This window comes from Prinia subflava, chromosome 12, assembly GCF_021018805.1.
Source record: "Prinia subflava isolate CZ2003 ecotype Zambia chromosome 12, Cam_Psub_1.2, whole genome shotgun sequence".
Taxonomy (NCBI): domain Eukaryota; kingdom Metazoa; phylum Chordata; class Aves; order Passeriformes; family Cisticolidae; genus Prinia; species Prinia subflava.
Window position 1 is genome coordinate 6,585,800 of NC_086258.1, and position 16,179 is coordinate 6,601,978.

The window sequence follows — 16,179 nt, forward strand, 5'->3', positions numbered from 1 at the left end:
CTAATTCTCCTCCCGGACGGGCCGGATCTTCATCTCGGTGAACTTGAGCGAGTACTGCCAGCCGGTCCAGGAGGACCACTCGATGCCGTCGGCGTAGGAGCTGTGGTGGCCCCGCAGGTACTGCCCGTTGAGGTTGGACGTGTGGCAGTTGCGGTACCACCAGGCACCGTGGTAGAAAGCGGCGCAGTTGTTCTCCGAGTGGTCGTTGTCCAGGTCCTTGGTGGTGAACTTCATCCCGTTGTGCTTCAGGAAGGAGTCACCTGTCCCAGGGGAAAGGAGGCCTGGTGGGCACCTCCTGCCCTTGGGCCAAGTCTCTGCCCCGTGGGGCTCCCCTGGGCACCCCAGTGAGGCTCCCACAGTGGGGCTCCTCCAGCAGATGCCCATCCTCACCCCCACCTCCGGCTGCCTGAGGCTGCAGGGAATCAGCAGAGCTGCTGCCAGAGGACACTGGAACACCCCTGCAGGGGCATTGGTGGCTGTGGGCTCCCCCTGCCCATGGTCCTGCTGCCCTACCTGCAGTCCCTGAGTAGTCGGCGATGGTGATGGGGTACCCGTCCTCCTCGGGGTCCACAGAGAAGAGCCCCACGCCGAAGCTGCCGTAGTGGGCGAAGGCGGTGCCGTTGTCGAAGTCCTCCAGGTCGATGCGGAGCTCGTAGCTGCCCTGCACCGTCAGCAGGTGGATCCTCTTCAGCCCTGGCAGAGCGAAAGGGATGAGCGTGGGGACCTAGCAAGGATGGGCCGGCCCGGGTCCAGCCCCTCCCTGCCTGCCCAGCCCATCACCCCCAGGATTTGCTGTCCAGGGGGGTCTCAGTGTCCCCTCCACGGCAAAGGGAGCCCCAGACCTCCCCCGGGGAGCGCAGGCTTTGCCAGCCTGCCCAGGATCGAGCCGTGCCAGCCCCACACACCTAACCAGTGCTCTCCTGTCAGCTTCCCGAAGCCGTTCCGGTACGCTTCCCAGCCGCGGAAAAAGTTCACGGAGCCGTCCTCCCTCCGCTGAAACACCTGGGGAGACACAAAGAGCATCAGCCGTGGGGCTGCTCCCAGCCTGTGCCCCAGGCAGCCCCTCTGCTCCCCACCGTGCTGCCCACCCCTCCCTGCCACTGCCTAATTAGACACCGGCACTAATTAAACCCTGTCGGCGCAGTGATTACACAGGGAAGAGGTCCCCAGGGAAACGCTGGATCCTCGCCTGCCGGCTCCTGGGGGTGGGTGAGCCGGTGCAGGTAAAACCCTTCACAGGATCCTCTGCCTGGAAATGTGAGCAGAGCTGAAACTGAAGCTCCTTGGGAAGCCGTGGGGTGTCCCTGGGGCGGTGGGGACCCCTCAGCTGCCTCCAAACAGCCGGGGTCTGCTACTGCCCATGGAGCAGGGACACGGAGGGCATGGCCCGAGCTCTGTCCTGCAGCTGGTGCTGCCCGGGTCACTGTGAGCTCTCCTGCCAGCAGCGAGTGCTCACAACTGTGTAAAAATCCAGCGGCTGATTTCCTCCTCCTGGATCTCCTTGCTCTCCTGGGCAAGCACCCCATCACAAAGTATCATCTCTGTGACAGCCTCATTAGTCTCCCAGGGAAATTAACTGAGGGGCACTGACTGCCCTGAGTCCTGCAGAGCCCCCAGATCCCAGCCAGATCCCCGGGCTCAGTGCAGCTTTTCTGCTCGGAGCCTTTCCCTTTCCTTCTCCCATCTGCTCATTGGTGTGTGTGCCCTGTGTGTTTCATCCCCTTTCATCCATAGTTTTGGGTTTGATTTATTGACAGCCATCCAGAAAATGCTGCTTCATGCCTGACCATTTGAACTTAATTAAGCCTCCAGCCCTGGATTAATTGCATTAAAGTTGGCTAAGCAAACCTGCCCCACTCCCATTGAGCTCGGCTATCCGAGGCTGTGGTGAGGACAGTGGGGGCACTCAGTGATTTAGCAGAACCCTCCCAGGCTCTGGCAGGTCAGAGGACCCCATCTTCAGAGCTGGGCTGGGTTGCCAAGCTGAGCTTCCAGCATCCCAGGACTGGGGAATGTGGATGAGCCCTGAAGTCAGTCATGTTTTGCTCCCCCTGGCTGCTTCTGCCCTCCTGCACAGAGTTTCATCCAGGCATGTGAAGCAGAACCACCTTGTGAACCTCTCCCTGGTCTGCCCTTCCCCACACAGGCGTTTTTGGGGCTGTGTGTGCTGGCTGAGGCTCCGGCACACTCCTCGGCACGGCCCAGCTCTGATCCTGCTGTACTTACCTTCTAGAATTAGAGCCTTAATTTTTATCCCCGCGTTGAGCACTTGAGAAGCTGTGGTTAAGCCCACTTAAAGGGGCTTTCTTCAGGCTTGCTGGGAAAGGGGGACAGTGTGGCTGGACAGGGGCCTGAAGCTGATTTTCCCCAGCCAACATCGGCTCCGTCGCTGGCGCCCGGGGAAGGCGGTGGGTGCAGCACCAGTGCTCCCTCCTAATCGGCTTTGAGGCACGGTTGTAAATAGGCCAATTGCCTGAGTGGTGCCCAGGGAACAATGTGGGACAGGGCTCCACTGCCTGAGCCTTGACACGGCTCAGGAATCACCCCAGGGGAAGCCTCCAGGGGCTGGAAACCAGGTTGGTTGCTGGTGAGTGCTGGAGGTCCTGTGTCCTCCTGAGTCCCCAGCTCCATCCTCATCATCTCGCATTCACAGTCCCTTCTGTGCCTCTTCTGTGCACCCACCACGTGCAGGCCTGGCTGTGGGAGCCTCCTGATCCCCCTCTGGGTGTTGGGAATGCTGGGTGCACCAGCGACCCGCAGGCTCATCGTGCTCCCAGCCCTGCCTCGCTGCTCTTTTCGTCCTCATCAAATATGCATCACCCCCTCTTAAGCAAAAAGGATTTCCCTCCTTTCTTTAAAGGCAAGGCTGAAATATTTATCTCCCTCATTCTCTGCCTCCCCCAGTCGCCCCTGCGGGGCAGGGACAGGCTCCTGCAAAGCCACAAACAGAAAAAAATGGGTTAAAAGCAGAGAAAAGTGCCTGCCCATGCCTGCCATGGCACTGGCAGCTTCCTCTCCCTCAGCTCCACCAAACTCCTGGTGGGCTTGAAACTCCCTGGTCTGAGGACATGCTCAGCCTCACTTCTCCACCAACACAGTGCTCAGGCTCCTGGTCCAGTTTTGGCAGCCATGGCACAGAGCCCACAGCCCTGTCCCCAAGGTGTCCTCTGAGCCCTGTCACAGCAGAGACCATCTTTGGGCTCAGCCAGGAGAAAACTCTGGGCAGTGCAGAGCCAGCCTCCAGGAAGTGCCAACCCTGTGGGGCAGCCTGTGCCCACCCCAGGAGCTGCTCCTGCCTGGCCCTGCCAGCAGAATTGTCTGGTCCCCGTTTGTGGTGGCACACAAACCACATCCTCTGGAAACAGCCCGTGTTTCTCCAGGCTACTCTAACCCCTGCCTGCAGTTTGCCCCAGCCCAGTGTCAATGCACCAGTGTCTGCTCAGCCATCAGCCCCCTCCAGGACCCCTCCAGCAGGGGATGGCCAGGCTGGTGAAGCTGTCCCCATCATTGTCCCAGCACAGCAGGTACCCCTGAAGCTGGAAGCTGTCACTCAGTGTCACCACAGCCCTCGTCCTGCTGGCACAGCCTTTCCTTCTGCACTCTTTGTCTTTTCCACCATTCCCCAATACAGGCTGTGCATGAAGATGATGCTGAGGCACACAGGGCACTGTTGCTTATGGAACTGAGATGCTGATCCCAGGGATTTTGCCCCAGACGAGGAGCAATGGAGGCTCAGGGGCACTGAGAGGAGCGTGGGGTGTTCACAAAGACATTCTGAAGGCAACATCATATGAAAAGGCAACTTTTTGAACCCTCCTGAGATGCTGAGCCTCCCTTGACCTCTATCATCCCATTATTACTTTAGGAAGGTGGCAGAGGTGAGTGCTGAGGTGGGAGCTGGGCTGGGCAGTCACAGGCAGTGCTGGGCACAGGATATGGATGCTCCCATCAGCACCGGTGGGCACCGACCCAGATCCACAAACAAACCTGGCCCTGCTGCTGGTGGGCAGGACCGAGGGGCACAAAGCAGCTCAACCTTCCCGAGGACAAGGACAGGGAGCAAGCAGGACCCTGCCTCTGCCATGGACCCTGCTATGGGGACAGTGAGGTCCTGAGCTCTTCCCCCTGCCCCGGTCCCCACGGCCTCTGAGCTGTCCAGGCAGGCCAAAGCTGAGCTCAGCAGCTCCCGAGCTCCCGAGTCAAAATTGATTCAGCTGCTGCCATCGCTTCCACCCACCCACATGCAAATGAGCCCAAATGTCAGGAGTAATCGCTCCAGAGAGGAGGAGGAGGAAGAGGAGGAGGGAAGGGAAGGGAAGGGAAGGGAAGGGAAGGGAAGGGAAGGGAAGGGAAGGGAAGGGAAGGGAAGGGAAGGGAAGGGAAGGGAAGGGAAGGGAAGGGAAGGGAAGGGAAGGGAAGGGAAGGGAAGGGAAGGGAAGGGAAGGGAAGGGAAGGGAAGGGAAGGGAAGGGAAGGGAAGGGAAGGGAAGGGAAGGGAAAATTCCCAGGCTCTGTGCCACGGCACCCAGCCATGCCATGGCTTACCTGGAGCCTGGATCAGCCCGTGCCCCCACAGCCCCAGCCCCTGGGAGATGGCTGAGACAATCCCTGCACCCAGGGGACTGGAAGCACCTTTGGGACCCTCTACTGCAGAGCAGCCTCTAGAAACAGGAGCCTGGGGCGTGCACCCTGAACGCAGCTCTGGCTGCCTCTGGACCGCTGGGATCCCGCACCCGGCTTGGCTCCTCGCCCCATCAAGGCAGGGCAGAGCCGAGATGTCTGTGCCGCTCGACTCCCAGACCCTCCCGGTGCTGCCGGGCTTAGAATCACTCGCTGTGCCCCCTCCCCAGCCCAGCCCGAGCCCTCCCGCCTGCAGCAGCTTTAAATAAGCCTCTGAGTGTCTCGCTAATCACCTTGGGCTGCTCTTCAGGCTTGGCCGGGGCTGCTGGAGGCTGTGCAGACTGTGCACGAGGTTTGCAAGGACCCTCCACACCCTGAGGAGCCAGAAGGGTCCCCCTCTCCCCTCTGTAAGCCCCCAAGAGCTGAGATCCCCGGGCTGTGCTGTGCCTCAGTTTCCCCTGGAGCTGCTGGTACCACCTGCACACCACAGGTTCCTCCTGCCCAGGGTGGGCTCTGGAGGTCGAAGGCTCATCAGCCCCTGAGGGCAGGGGGGCTAAGCTCCCTCCTGGCCCTGCTCAAAGCTGCTTAGGGGAATCAGATCGTGGGGATTTGTTTCCTAGAGCACCCAGCTGGAGGGGTGCTGGCCAGCTCGGCTCACCCAGTGTGTCCTCGGGGCAGAGGCTGCCTGCCCACCCCTCCTGGTGAGACCCCTCCACCTCCTGGGACCCCCTCTCTGCCCCACTGGCACCCCAAGTGATGCCCTCCAGGGCAGGGGGAGCTGGGGCAATGGGGGGCTCCAGGCTGGGGGCTGGCAGGGCCGTGTCCCCCCATGTCCCCCCTCCCCCTGCTCCCTGCCCCCACCGCCGTGAGCACGGGGCCATCGCAGCCGCAGCAGCAAAGTGAATCGGACAGGGAGTGAATCAGCACAGCCCCTGAGGGGCCCCAGGCACCCCGGCCTCACATGGGGCCAAACACGCCCGGTCTGGGGTCTGCCCTGAGCCCCAGCACAGCCCCACAGCGTGCACGGGGCAAAGCACAGCCCCGTGCCCCATGGCACAGCCACACCCTGCCCCAAACACACCCCAGCCCTGCAGGGAAGGACAGACTCCTGTGGTGGCATCCAACTCCCTGCCTGAAACCCCCCTCCAGCTCCAGCCAAGCTCCCAGTCCAGAGCAGGCACTGGGCTCCAGCACAGGGTTCTGGCTGGCACCACTGGAAGCTCTGGGTGCACAGCCAGGCCCCCTTGACATTTATTGCCCGTCCTGATGACACATCCAAGTGTCACAAGTGACATCTCCCACCCCCAGCCCCCGGCACAGGGCCAGCCCGTGGCCAGCGGTGGCATCACCCAGTGTCCCCAGTGAGGTGGCAGCTCACCGTCCAGCCTCCCCCGTCCGTCGTCATGTCACAGTAGACCTGGAAGCCGTCAGGGTAGTGTGTGGGGAAGATGGAGTAAATCCCATCCTCTTGCTGTCCACTCGCATAGATGTCAAAGCAGTCTCGGGGCCGGGAGCCTGCAGCGTGGCATTGGGATGGGGTGGGACGAGGGGAAAGCTGGTTAATTAATGAGCTAATTTAATGTCTTGCCATTTCTTCCAGGCTCCCAACCTTGCTCCCAGCTCTAGTTGCCAGCTTGGTGCTGCTTTGCTCTTTCCCTCCCTTCTCCTGCGATGCTCAGGGTGAGCAGTGCCAAGGGGGATGCCACCACCGTGGGGACTCCCAGCAGCTGGTGGGGACTGACCCCCTGTCCCTGTGTGATGGCAAGGGCAAGATGGGACCCAGAGGGGTACAAGGGAGAGCCAGAGCCCAGGGAGGCTGTGGGGCCGTGCTCCCAGCTCCAGGACAGGCTTACTGAGCTGCATCTCAGCCCAACGCTGAGGAATGTGGCTGTTCCTGCCGAGACTGTGCAGGGCCACCCTGCACACCCGATGGAGGTGAACGCTCTGCCTGTGTCCCTGCCACGCTCTGTGGGGAGCAGATGGCTTTGCAGGAGTGTGAAGGGGCTTTTGGGCTGGTTTATGGACAACTGGGAGCTGCACGGGGAGAACTCCCCCTTCCAGGACACACCTTTCCATCTCTCTCCTTCTCCACCTCCTTGCCAGGCCCTGCCCTGTATTAAATCCCTTCTCCGGGATGGTTTGCCCCATTCTGCGTGGTTTTCTCCCCGGCAGGAGCAGCCCCAGGCCCACCCCTCTCAGCAGGGGCTGCAGGGGTGCGGGCTCACCGTTGGAGCAGCCCCGGGGCCGCGCTCCCCGGGCCGGCGCTCGCTGCAGGTCAGCCTTGAGGCGGGGCCGGGCCCCACCGCGCTCCTTCTGCAGCGTGTCCAGGACGTCACTGACAGAGCTCACCAGCCGAGCCATGTTGGTCTGGCTCTCCGAGAGCAGCTGTGGGCAGGGGACACACGGAATTTTGGTTAAATGCTTAAATCCCTTCCACATCCCAGCCCCTTGAGCGCTCTGCCTGCTCCCACTGCCCAGCAATGCCAGGGTATGGGCTGGTGGGGACATAAATCCACAGCAGACCCCATAAAACATCTCTGTTGCTTTTTGGCAGGGGTCAGGGTCCAGATAAGCACCTATTGCCACCAGGAAGGAGAAATCCCCAAACGTGGGTGCACTGGTGCTGCCACCCCATGGGATAAAGAGCACCTCTGGCCAAGGACAGCATGACGGAGGTGGCAGGAATAGCCGTGTCCTGAGGCAGCCGCCAGCTCTTCCTCGTTCCCCGAGGTGACCCAGGCTGGGACAGTGACACGGGGTGGCCTTGGCAGAGCAGCAGGATGGGGAGAGAAGTGAAGCAGCGAGACAAGAAGCTCTGAGCTGTGGAAGTTGAGTACCAGGAGGGTCAGGCGTGGAACATCCAGCCGTGCCCTGGATCTTGCTGCGACAACCATCAGACCCCTGGCACGCTCAGGTAAGCATTTCAACACAGCTCATTGGCTGGGAAATTTTGGGGACTGTAATGAGGGGGTGCTGATTGCTGCATGAACTGCCCGTGAGAAGGTTCTGTTGTGCTTGGCTCTGACTGGAGCTCCCAAACTGGAGCTGGGACACCCACGACGTGGGAGGCTGCACATGGCTCACCGGCACTGGGGCGGTTTGGCAGGGAGACACTGCCCAAATCCCATTTCCCAAGCACTTCCCTTCAACCACAGCTCCTTCCCCTGGTGCTCCCCTCTGGATGCTGTGGGCAGGAGCTGCCAGCAGCCATGCCCCCAGGGACACTGGGACAGGGAGTTCCATCCCCAGGGAGCCCTGCCAGCCCCGGCTCACCTGGATGAGCCTGCCCTGCTCTCCCTGCAGGGCGCTGAGCTCCTGCCCCATGGCGCTGTGCCCCTTCTTGAGGCCATCGCAGTCGGCGCGCAGCTGCACGGCGTGGGTCAGCAGCTTGGCCACCTCGTCGGCCACGGTGACCAGCAGGGCCTTCTGCTGGCTCTTGGCCGCCTTGGCCTCGGCGTCGTGGTCGGTGAGGGCGCGCAGCAGGGAGGTCTGCAGCCCCTCCACGCGGCCCAGTGTGCCGGCGGCGCTGGGGCAGTTGGGGTCGATGAAGATGTTGATGCGGGAGCTGTCGGCCTTCTCGATGGTCACCAGCGCGTTGGCTTCCTCGGGGTTGGTGCTGATGACGGGCGGCGACTCGGTGACGGGTGTGTGGTAGTGGTTCATGAAGAGGATGGCTCCCGTGACTGTCACGGCCAGGAGGACGGCCACCGAGAGCAGGACAGTGCACAGGATGTACCCACAGCTCATCCTCTGTGGGAGAGGAGCAGAAACACCGTCAGCATCCCCCTGGAGAGCCCCATCCCGCACCCCTTCATCCCAGAGGTAGGCGCAAACCCGCACGGGCTTTGGGGGCCTGGCAGTGACATTGGCCACGGGGGTGGGTGGTGGCAGAAGAGGGAGGATGGGGACCCCAGGGAGCCCTGCGGCTCTGCCGGGGACACGGAGGCCACGGGCAAAGAGCGAGTGAGCAGAGCTGAACCCGCCTGGGAGCGGGGTATGAAATAATAACGAGAGCCAAGGCACGGCAGCCGCCGGCTCCTGCTGGCATGTTTTATTTACGGCGGTGATCCTCGGCTGGAGCAGCCCTGCTCCCCAGGAGATGCGTCTGGGGCTCCCTGCTGCCCTGGGCACAAGTGTGGGGAGAAAAAGGGAAAACACCTCGTGTCCCTCGCAGCAGGGGGAGCAACAAGGGCAGCTGTGGGTCAGTGCTGGGGTCACGTTGCCCCTGCGGGGACCTGCTCCGAATAGGGCATCTCCCAGCTATGCCAGGTAATAGTCTCCATCCCCCTTGTCACCTCATTTCCTGCGGGAGGGGGCAGAGCTGCTCCCAAAGCCTTTGGATCAGTCCCAGAGCCTCCCGAAAAGGGAGAGTTGCCGTGGGAAAGGTCTCTGAGCCTCCCAGCCCCTCTGGCAGCTCTGCTGCTGCTCAGACCCATCGGCTCAGCCCTGGGACCTGCTCCATGCCCACCAAGAGCCTTTTCTCCCTGCAAAGCCCGAAGTGCCAGCGCAGTCAGCACAGAGAGAGTGAGCTGCCACCCGATCCCATCCGCTGCCGGTCCCGCTCCACCTCCCCTCCCCGTTACACCTGCAGGACAGAGGCTGTGATTTTCCCCTGACCCTGGCCGCGGCTGTCACAAGGAATTGCAGGGCTGGCAGCAAACTGCAGATTCAGAGAGACAAAGACTACTTTCCCCAGAAACGAGGGGAAAATTGCTGCATCTGCAAAGATTTCGCCGGCCCTGTCCCCTCCCGTGCACATCTATCTGGAGTGACACCTTCCTTCAAGCACCCTTCATTTCATTCCCGCTCATGCAATCGTTTGCATTAAGGTGACCCCAGCTTCAGGGGGGCTGGCTGGGGGGACAAGGATGCCCCACCAGCCCCAGGGCAGGCTCTGGGTTCCTCCCTCTCTCCATGGAGTGAGGCTGCAGATGCAAACAGCACTGGACTGAATGGGAAGCCACCTGCAGGGACCTCTGTGAGGAGACAGCCCCAGGCTCAGCCCCTCAGCCCACGTTTAAAGGAGATGTCAAAGGCAAGAAGGGAAACTCTGGGCAAGCAGGGGGTTGAGGAGTTTGCCTGGTGTGTGTAGACACTGAGCCCTGGCTTGGGGGCACCGGGGACACCCAGGAGCAGCAGGATGGTGGCAGACAGAGGTGGGAGATGCCCATTGCTCAGATCCTTGTGTGGATACCCAGGACCTGAGCCCAGCTGGGTCCCTCAGCACCCTGCAAGCACAGAGGTGACAGGAAGGGTGGCTGCTGACCAAAGGCCAGTGTCAGGTGGTTTGGGATCTACAGGTTGAGCAGGGACCCTGTCCCTGTCCTGGCAGTGACAACACCCTCATGTCCAGGACTTTGTGCCCTCCCATCCTGCTGCTGCTGCTCCCCACAGTGCTGACATGCCCAGCTCGAGGGCACATGGAGGAGCTGCAAAAGCCAGGGGTGCCCTCTGAGCAGTCAGAGCTCCCAGAACAGAGCTGTGAACGGATGGTGCTCTGCTTCCCACAGTCAGACAAAACCCAAATGGGCTGTAACACACCAAAATCTCACAGCTCTGCCTGGCTGTACCACCACACAGGGGCTCTATCCAGCTGTTTTCCAGCCTTCAACCCCAGAATCACTGTCCTCCCACCAGCAATGGGAACGGGGGGCCAGTCCCCTTCCAAAATGATCCCCTCTGCTTGTGGCTGCAAGATCCTGAGTGGTGGCAGCTTCATGAGTCCCACGGCATTTTGCTGGCAGGTTGTGTTACCTGGCAACCTGCAGTGGGGAGAGGAGGGGAACTCAGCCAGTGGCACCAACAGCACTCCAAACTGGGGTGGGGGTCCCCCTAAGCCCCTCCAGCATAGCAACACAGCAGCAGCACGCCCAGCTGGTGGCGTGGGACCCTGCAGACACCCCCTGCCACACACTCCTGCCTCATCATGACCACAGCTCTCATGATCCCTAGGGTTGCTGTCCTGCTGTCTGTTCCATGGCCTCAAGCTCCTGGAATTCTTGCCACGACTTTTGGACAGCTGTAGGACACCCCCCTGCCCTGGTTATTGGTGTTCCCCTGGGGACATCCATTGGGCTGGAGGTCCCAGCGTCTCCAAATCTCTCCTTCCTAAGGAGGGCAGAAGCTGTGAGACTGCTTGGGATGAGCAGATCTTCACTTGCAAACCTGCTCAGGAGCCTGGAAGGGAGCCCAGGCAGGATCCTTGGGATGGTTGTGTCCCTGGTGCAGAGCTGACTCGGGCTCTCCATGCCCTGCACTGGCACAGGTGTCCACATTTTGTCACCCATGGGGGTTGGGTCCTTGGTGACCCAGCCACACTTGAGTAGCAGCTCTGGACCCCATCAGGCCCCTCAAAGCATCCCCCAGCCCACTCAGCCAGCCAGACTGAGGATGGAGACAAGCAGCTCCAGCACATGCAGCCTGTGGAAGGGAAGGACACGAGGTGCCTTGTCCTCAGGGCACCCAGAAGTGGCTGGTCCCTGGAGAGCATGGATGGAGAGTGGTGGCAGGAGAGGCTGAGCTCTGCCCTGGGAGATGCTCTAAGATGAGGAGGTCCCCTTTGCTCCTGCCAAAATCCCTGCTCCTCTCCAGCCCACCAGACAAGCACTGCTGTGGGGTGGCAGGCAGGGGTCCTGCAGCCTGGCTGCTCTGCCCCTGGGCTGTGCCTTCAGCCAGGTACAAACCAGAGCCTGTATTCTGCTTCCGAGGCAAGAGGACATTCTGGTTTGCACTGCCCAGGCTCAGCTGCTGGTGCAAACTTTAGTCCAGGTACCCCCACCTCCCTGACGGGGTCCACCCTGCGCTGAAGGCGCCCCAGGGCAGACAGGGTCAGTCTCCCACCCCGAGCCCATCGCTCATTCAAAGCTGCCTCAGCAGCTCAGTTTGCATCCTTGCTCTGCTCCACTGCTCCGTCCTTCTCCACCCTCCCTGCCCATCCCGCCCTGCTGTTCCAGCTGCAGCCCCCGTGCCCTCGCCCTGGGCCGGGGCTGTGTCCCAGGCTCCCCCCGCTCCCTCCCGGATCCCAGCGCCGCGCTCCGCCGGCTCCCCGCAGGTGAACCGAGCCCCGCTCCCGTTTTCCTGCTCTCCTCCGTCACCCAGAGCCTGCCCCGCTCCCACGGCACGGATCTGCGGACCGGGGAGAGGAGAGGAGCGAGGACGGGAGGGATGCCGAGCGCGCCGGAGCCGGCTCTGCGGGTGAGCACGCAGGCGGGCTGGGATTCCTCCGGAGCTTGCGGGAGCTGGGATCGCAGCAGCTGCAAACTCTGTGCAGCCTTTGAAACCCACCGTGAACCACCCAGCTCCGCGCTGGGTTGTCCTGCCCCCCACGGGCTGGATCCGCCCTGCCCGGCTCCCCCTCGGGGCCACGGGGGGCACAAACCCGGGGGGATTCAGCTCCAAAAGGATGGCACTGCTCGAATCCCGGCGGGCAGGGGCTGCGCACAGGGAGGGAGCTCTGCCAGGGAGGGGAGGGCAGGCTGGTTTCTCCCTCGGGGGGTCAGGGGTCTCCGGGGTGCACAGCCCCTCTCCGGTGAGGCACCGAAGCTGCTCGGCATGGAGGGGCTGAGCGGGGAGAGGAGGGCGCGGGAAGGGTGCGCGGAAGGGAGAAGTCGGGCAGAAGCGCCTCTCTTGCCTTGCGGGTGTCAGGGGACAGGGAAGTGGCCGACCTGGGGTCTAGCGTGTCTCACGGCTGCTTCCCCCCTTCCTTGCCCAGCTCCTGGGTGCCGAGGAAGGGCAGCACTGCCAGCTCTTGGCTCCTTCCTTCACTCACAGGCTCGCTGGAGATTTGCTGTCCTCCAGCTCTTCCCAGACACGTTTGCCCACACTCCGCACTCCCTCTTCCCACCCTGCCTGCGCTCAGCGTGCATCCATGCCTGTGCCTATCCCTAGAAGTGTCCAGGACCGGGCTGGGTGCGGATTTGAGCAGCCTGATCTAGTGGAAGGTGTTCCTGCCCGTGGCAGGGGGGTCGGAACCGGGTAATCTTTGATTGCCCCTTCCAAGCCGAACCATCCCGGGTTTCTCGGGCTCCCTACCTGCCCGGCCGTGCCGGGCGGCTGCCGGAGCCGGCACACGTGCAGCGGGGTGTGCAAACAGGCTCCGACACGTGCCGGATCCCCCGCAGGCTCCGCCGCCGCTCCCCCGCGCCCCGCCGCATCCCCGGCCTCCCCAAAACCCAGCCGGGCTCCTGGAGGTTCAGAGCGGCCCGAGCGGCCGGGAGTGCCCGAAGCGGCAGGGATGACTCCGGCTGCAGCGCGGAGCTGAGATGCCAAATGCCTTCTAAAGGGTTATTTAAGCAGTTTAGAGCGTGTAGCGGTTCAGCAGAGGCGTGCGGCAGCCCCCGAGCATGGCCCGCTGCCCGGTCGGGGCAGCCCCGGGGCTGGGTGGGAGCCCTGGCTGCGGGTGAATAAACACATCGATCTGGGGGGGTGAGAAGGTGCAGCCCGAGGGGCTTCGCACCGGGGGGCTGCAGGGCAGCTCGGCACGCTGGGCTGCGCCGGGAGAAGAGCTCGCTGGGGACACTGGGGGGGTCGCTGGGACCCCCGGGCTAGCTGACCCCCCCTGCCCCCCGCCGCCCCCCGCCCCGTACCTGTGATTTCTCCTGCTGCCCATCCTCAAGTTGCGAGGCTCCTCCCACGGTTTTCCAACGCTCGTTCCCCATCGCGCCGCCAACTTCCAGCCCAAGTAAGTGCCCGGACCCCCCAAAGCCCCCCCAAACCTCCTCCCCGGCGGCGCAGCCCCTGGCCCGCCCGCGCTGCCCGGCTGGCCGCGGCGGAGGACGGGCGGCGGCGGCGGCGGAGGAGGAGGAGGAGGAGGAGGAGGGAGGGAGGAAGAGGAGGGAGGGAGGACACGGGCACGGACACGGGGGTGGATCTTCCCTCCCCGCCCGCCCCGATCCCCCCCGGGGCTCCCCCGGCCCCGCTCCGGGCACCCCGCTCGGTGATGCCCTGGGGGATCTCCCCGTCCCCCCCAGCACCGCCCGCCGCCCCCCGGCCGCCCCAGTCATTCCGGACCCGGACCCGAACCCCCCTCCAGCCCCGGGCTCCGCAGCAGCCCAGATGTGGCAGCACAGCTGGAGGAGCGGCAGCAGGTAAGGCGGGGGCCGGTACCAGCGGGATCGGGGGTGCTCCAGGGGACCGGGGGGGAGAGCGGGGGATGCCCCCGGAACCCGCTCACCCCCTTCCCCAAGATACGCCCCTACATCCTCCAGTGGAACACCCCAGGCTGGTGGGGCTCAGTCCCATCGGTGGGCAGGGATGGGCAGGGTGCTGGGCGGGGGGGCGGAGAGGGTGGCACTGGCACCGCCACCCCCCCAAACCTTTGTGCCCAAGGATAGTCAAAGTGCTGAGAGGCTCTCCGAGCAAATCCCAGCGCGCTGTGGGAAGCTGGTGCTGGCGGGGCGAGGCAGCAGCCGCCCCCACCCGCTCCAGGGTCACAGCCATGCCCAAACCCAGCGTTCCCAGCCCGAAGCCGGCCCTGCGTGCCAGGGTTCCCTCCCGGCCTGACGTGCCGCCGCTCCCGTGTGGATGTGGTTTTCCTTCCCGTAGCTTTGCCGCACCTCCCGTAAATCTTTTATTTGCCACTTGTCTGACCTGCGGGCAGGAGCGTTGCTGAGAGGTTCAGAGCATCCGTGAGAGCAGCGATGGCTCAGCGCTGCTTCAATCCGGCTGGGTGGAGGCTGAGTTCTCTCTCCAGGCTGAGAATCCCCTGGGAAACCTCCTGGGCAGCCCTGCAGCCCCTTGTCCTGCAGCACGAGGCTGTCCCCAGGTTCCTCCAAGCCCCTCTGGGTCTCTGTCCCTGGAGCTCAGCCCCAGTCGGGACCTCCCGTGTGGCCTCGCTGGGGTGGGGGCTGCCCTCCCTGTGGGGGCAGGTGTGGCACAGGGGTGGCAGGTTGTATGTGTGGGGGGCGAGGGGTTCAAGCAGCTTCTCTCCAGGGCACACACGCAATTTTGGGAAGAACTGGATGCGTGCTGGGCTGGCAAATATTCCCAAAGAGCTCTGTGGGGTGGGGAGGGGAGCGCAGGCATCTGTCGGTACCCGTGTGTCTGTGGTGTGTCTGTGGGGTGTGTGCATTGTCCCCCGGCCAGGTGCAAATCCTGCCTTTGGCTGCAGGGAGGTTCTGTGTGGATTTACCGGGCGATGCTCGTGGCTGGCAGCCCAGCTCCTTCCCCACGGGCGGTTTTCAAGGACTTCCCTTTACAGCTGAGACCGGCCAGCTCGGTGTGCCCCCACCGGCCGGGCTCCGCTCCACCCGGCCCTGCTGGAAGCAGGAGGCGCTGCCTGCCTCCCGGGAAGCTGTTTAAGCTGAACTCCAAACAATAAAAACTTATCATTAAAAAGAAATGCATCTTGGCTTCATGTGGCCTGGCAGCGCGGGGAGGAGTGATTCAGTGGCTTGTCAGCCCTGGGCGTTAGGCACGCCGAGCTGCACAACTGGACACTCTCCAAGTCCAGCAACTCATTTTCTGCAGATGGAGCCCGGACCGTGCAGCGGGCTGACGGTTAATTTGCAATCCAACATACCTTGACATAACCCACAGCCGAATGGAGGGGGTGGTGCAGGAGGGGATGCTCGGGAGTCTGTGCTGTGCCAGCAGGGCAGGCCCCTCACAGCCCTGCCGTGTGTGGGGTGTCCCCCCTGCACCCTGACACCGGGGTGGAGGTGCAGGGTCCGGCTCATCCCGGTCCTAGTGCTGCTCCCAGTTGCCGATTTTCAAGCAGAGCTGTGAGCAGGATGGAGGTTGCCTCCCTGGCAGAAGGGTTTGTGGTTTTGGGAGCTTGAGTGATGCTCAGGGTGAGCCCTGCCCAGCCCAGGGGCCAGCAGGGACTCTGGCCTGGCTCATCACTGGCTCACGTTGGGCTGTGTCACCTCCTGTCACCTGTCACAGGGTCCGGATGTAGCTGTGGCACTGGGGACATGTGTAGGGGTGTCTATGGCCAGCTGAGACCCACGGCCCCACAGCCCTGCTTGGGAACGATGGGGTGCTCAGGGCTTGTCCTGGGCACACGGCGGTGGCTGGGCACCGATGGGCACGGACCCTCCCCGGGGCTGACAGGGGAGGGGGTGAGGAGGGGGCTCTGCCAGCAGCCCAGCCCGGATCGATAGGCATCGCAGAGGACGATTCATGTCTCAGGCTGTGGCCCGAGGGCAAAAACGGGGAGAGGTTTGATGTGAGGATGCCGGGAGGCTGCGGGCCCTGCTGGGAGCTGCGGCTCCTGGCAGCGTTTCCCCTCCCGAAGCCGGCTGTGCCCGCACTGCCCCGGGGTCCCGGCTTGGCCTGGGGGAAGAAAACGACTGAAGCAACACAGGATCAGCCCCAAGCTCTAAACCGAGCCTTTTGAAAACATTTCAGACACTGTCTTCTACTTAGTAGTCCGAGACAGCGAGAGGAGTTTCAGCGGAGGTGTCGGGCAGAGGCTGGGTCAGCTCTGCGCCCCCTGTCCTGGGGACAGGACACCTCAGAGGGTGGGACACCACAGGACAGGGCTCGGTGGCACTTCACCCTCCCTGCTGTGCTCAGCCACGCTCGGTGCGCATCCCCAGGGTGCCAGGGGCCAGAGCTG

At 63.1% G+C, this 16,179-nt stretch overlaps 1 protein-coding gene across 1 annotated transcript; it reads right to left on the reverse strand.

Moving 5' to 3' along the window:
* FIBCD1 (fibrinogen C domain containing 1) lies at positions 1-13,305 on the reverse strand. The gene is made up of 7 exons (XM_063409750.1): positions 13,205-13,305; positions 7,893-8,369; positions 6,845-7,004; positions 5,998-6,134; positions 906-1,002; positions 514-693; positions 1-260 (listed from the first exon to the last, which is right to left on the reverse strand). Exons 1-7 carry the CDS (start codon positions 13,274-13,276, stop codon positions 1-3), a joined length of 1,383 nt encoding a protein of 460 aa, XP_063265820.1. The 5' UTR covers positions 13,277-13,305.
* Positions 13,306-16,179: the final 2,874 nt, after the last annotated feature.

Excerpts from the sequence above, each read along its gene's own strand:
- FIBCD1 (XM_063409750.1), bottom strand. The coding sequence starts at position 13,276 with ATGGGGAACGAGCGTTGGAAAACCGTGGGAGGAGCCTCGCAACTTGAG. Across the intron at positions 7,005-7,892 it reads AGCAGGGCAGGCTCATCCAG|CTGCTCTCGGAGAGCCAGAC; the intron begins GTGAGCCGGGGC and ends CCCTGCCCACAG. Across the intron at positions 6,135-6,844 it reads GCCCCGGGGCTGCTCCAACG|GCTCCCGGCCCCGAGACTGC; the intron begins GTGAGCCCGCAC and ends GCCACGCTGCAG.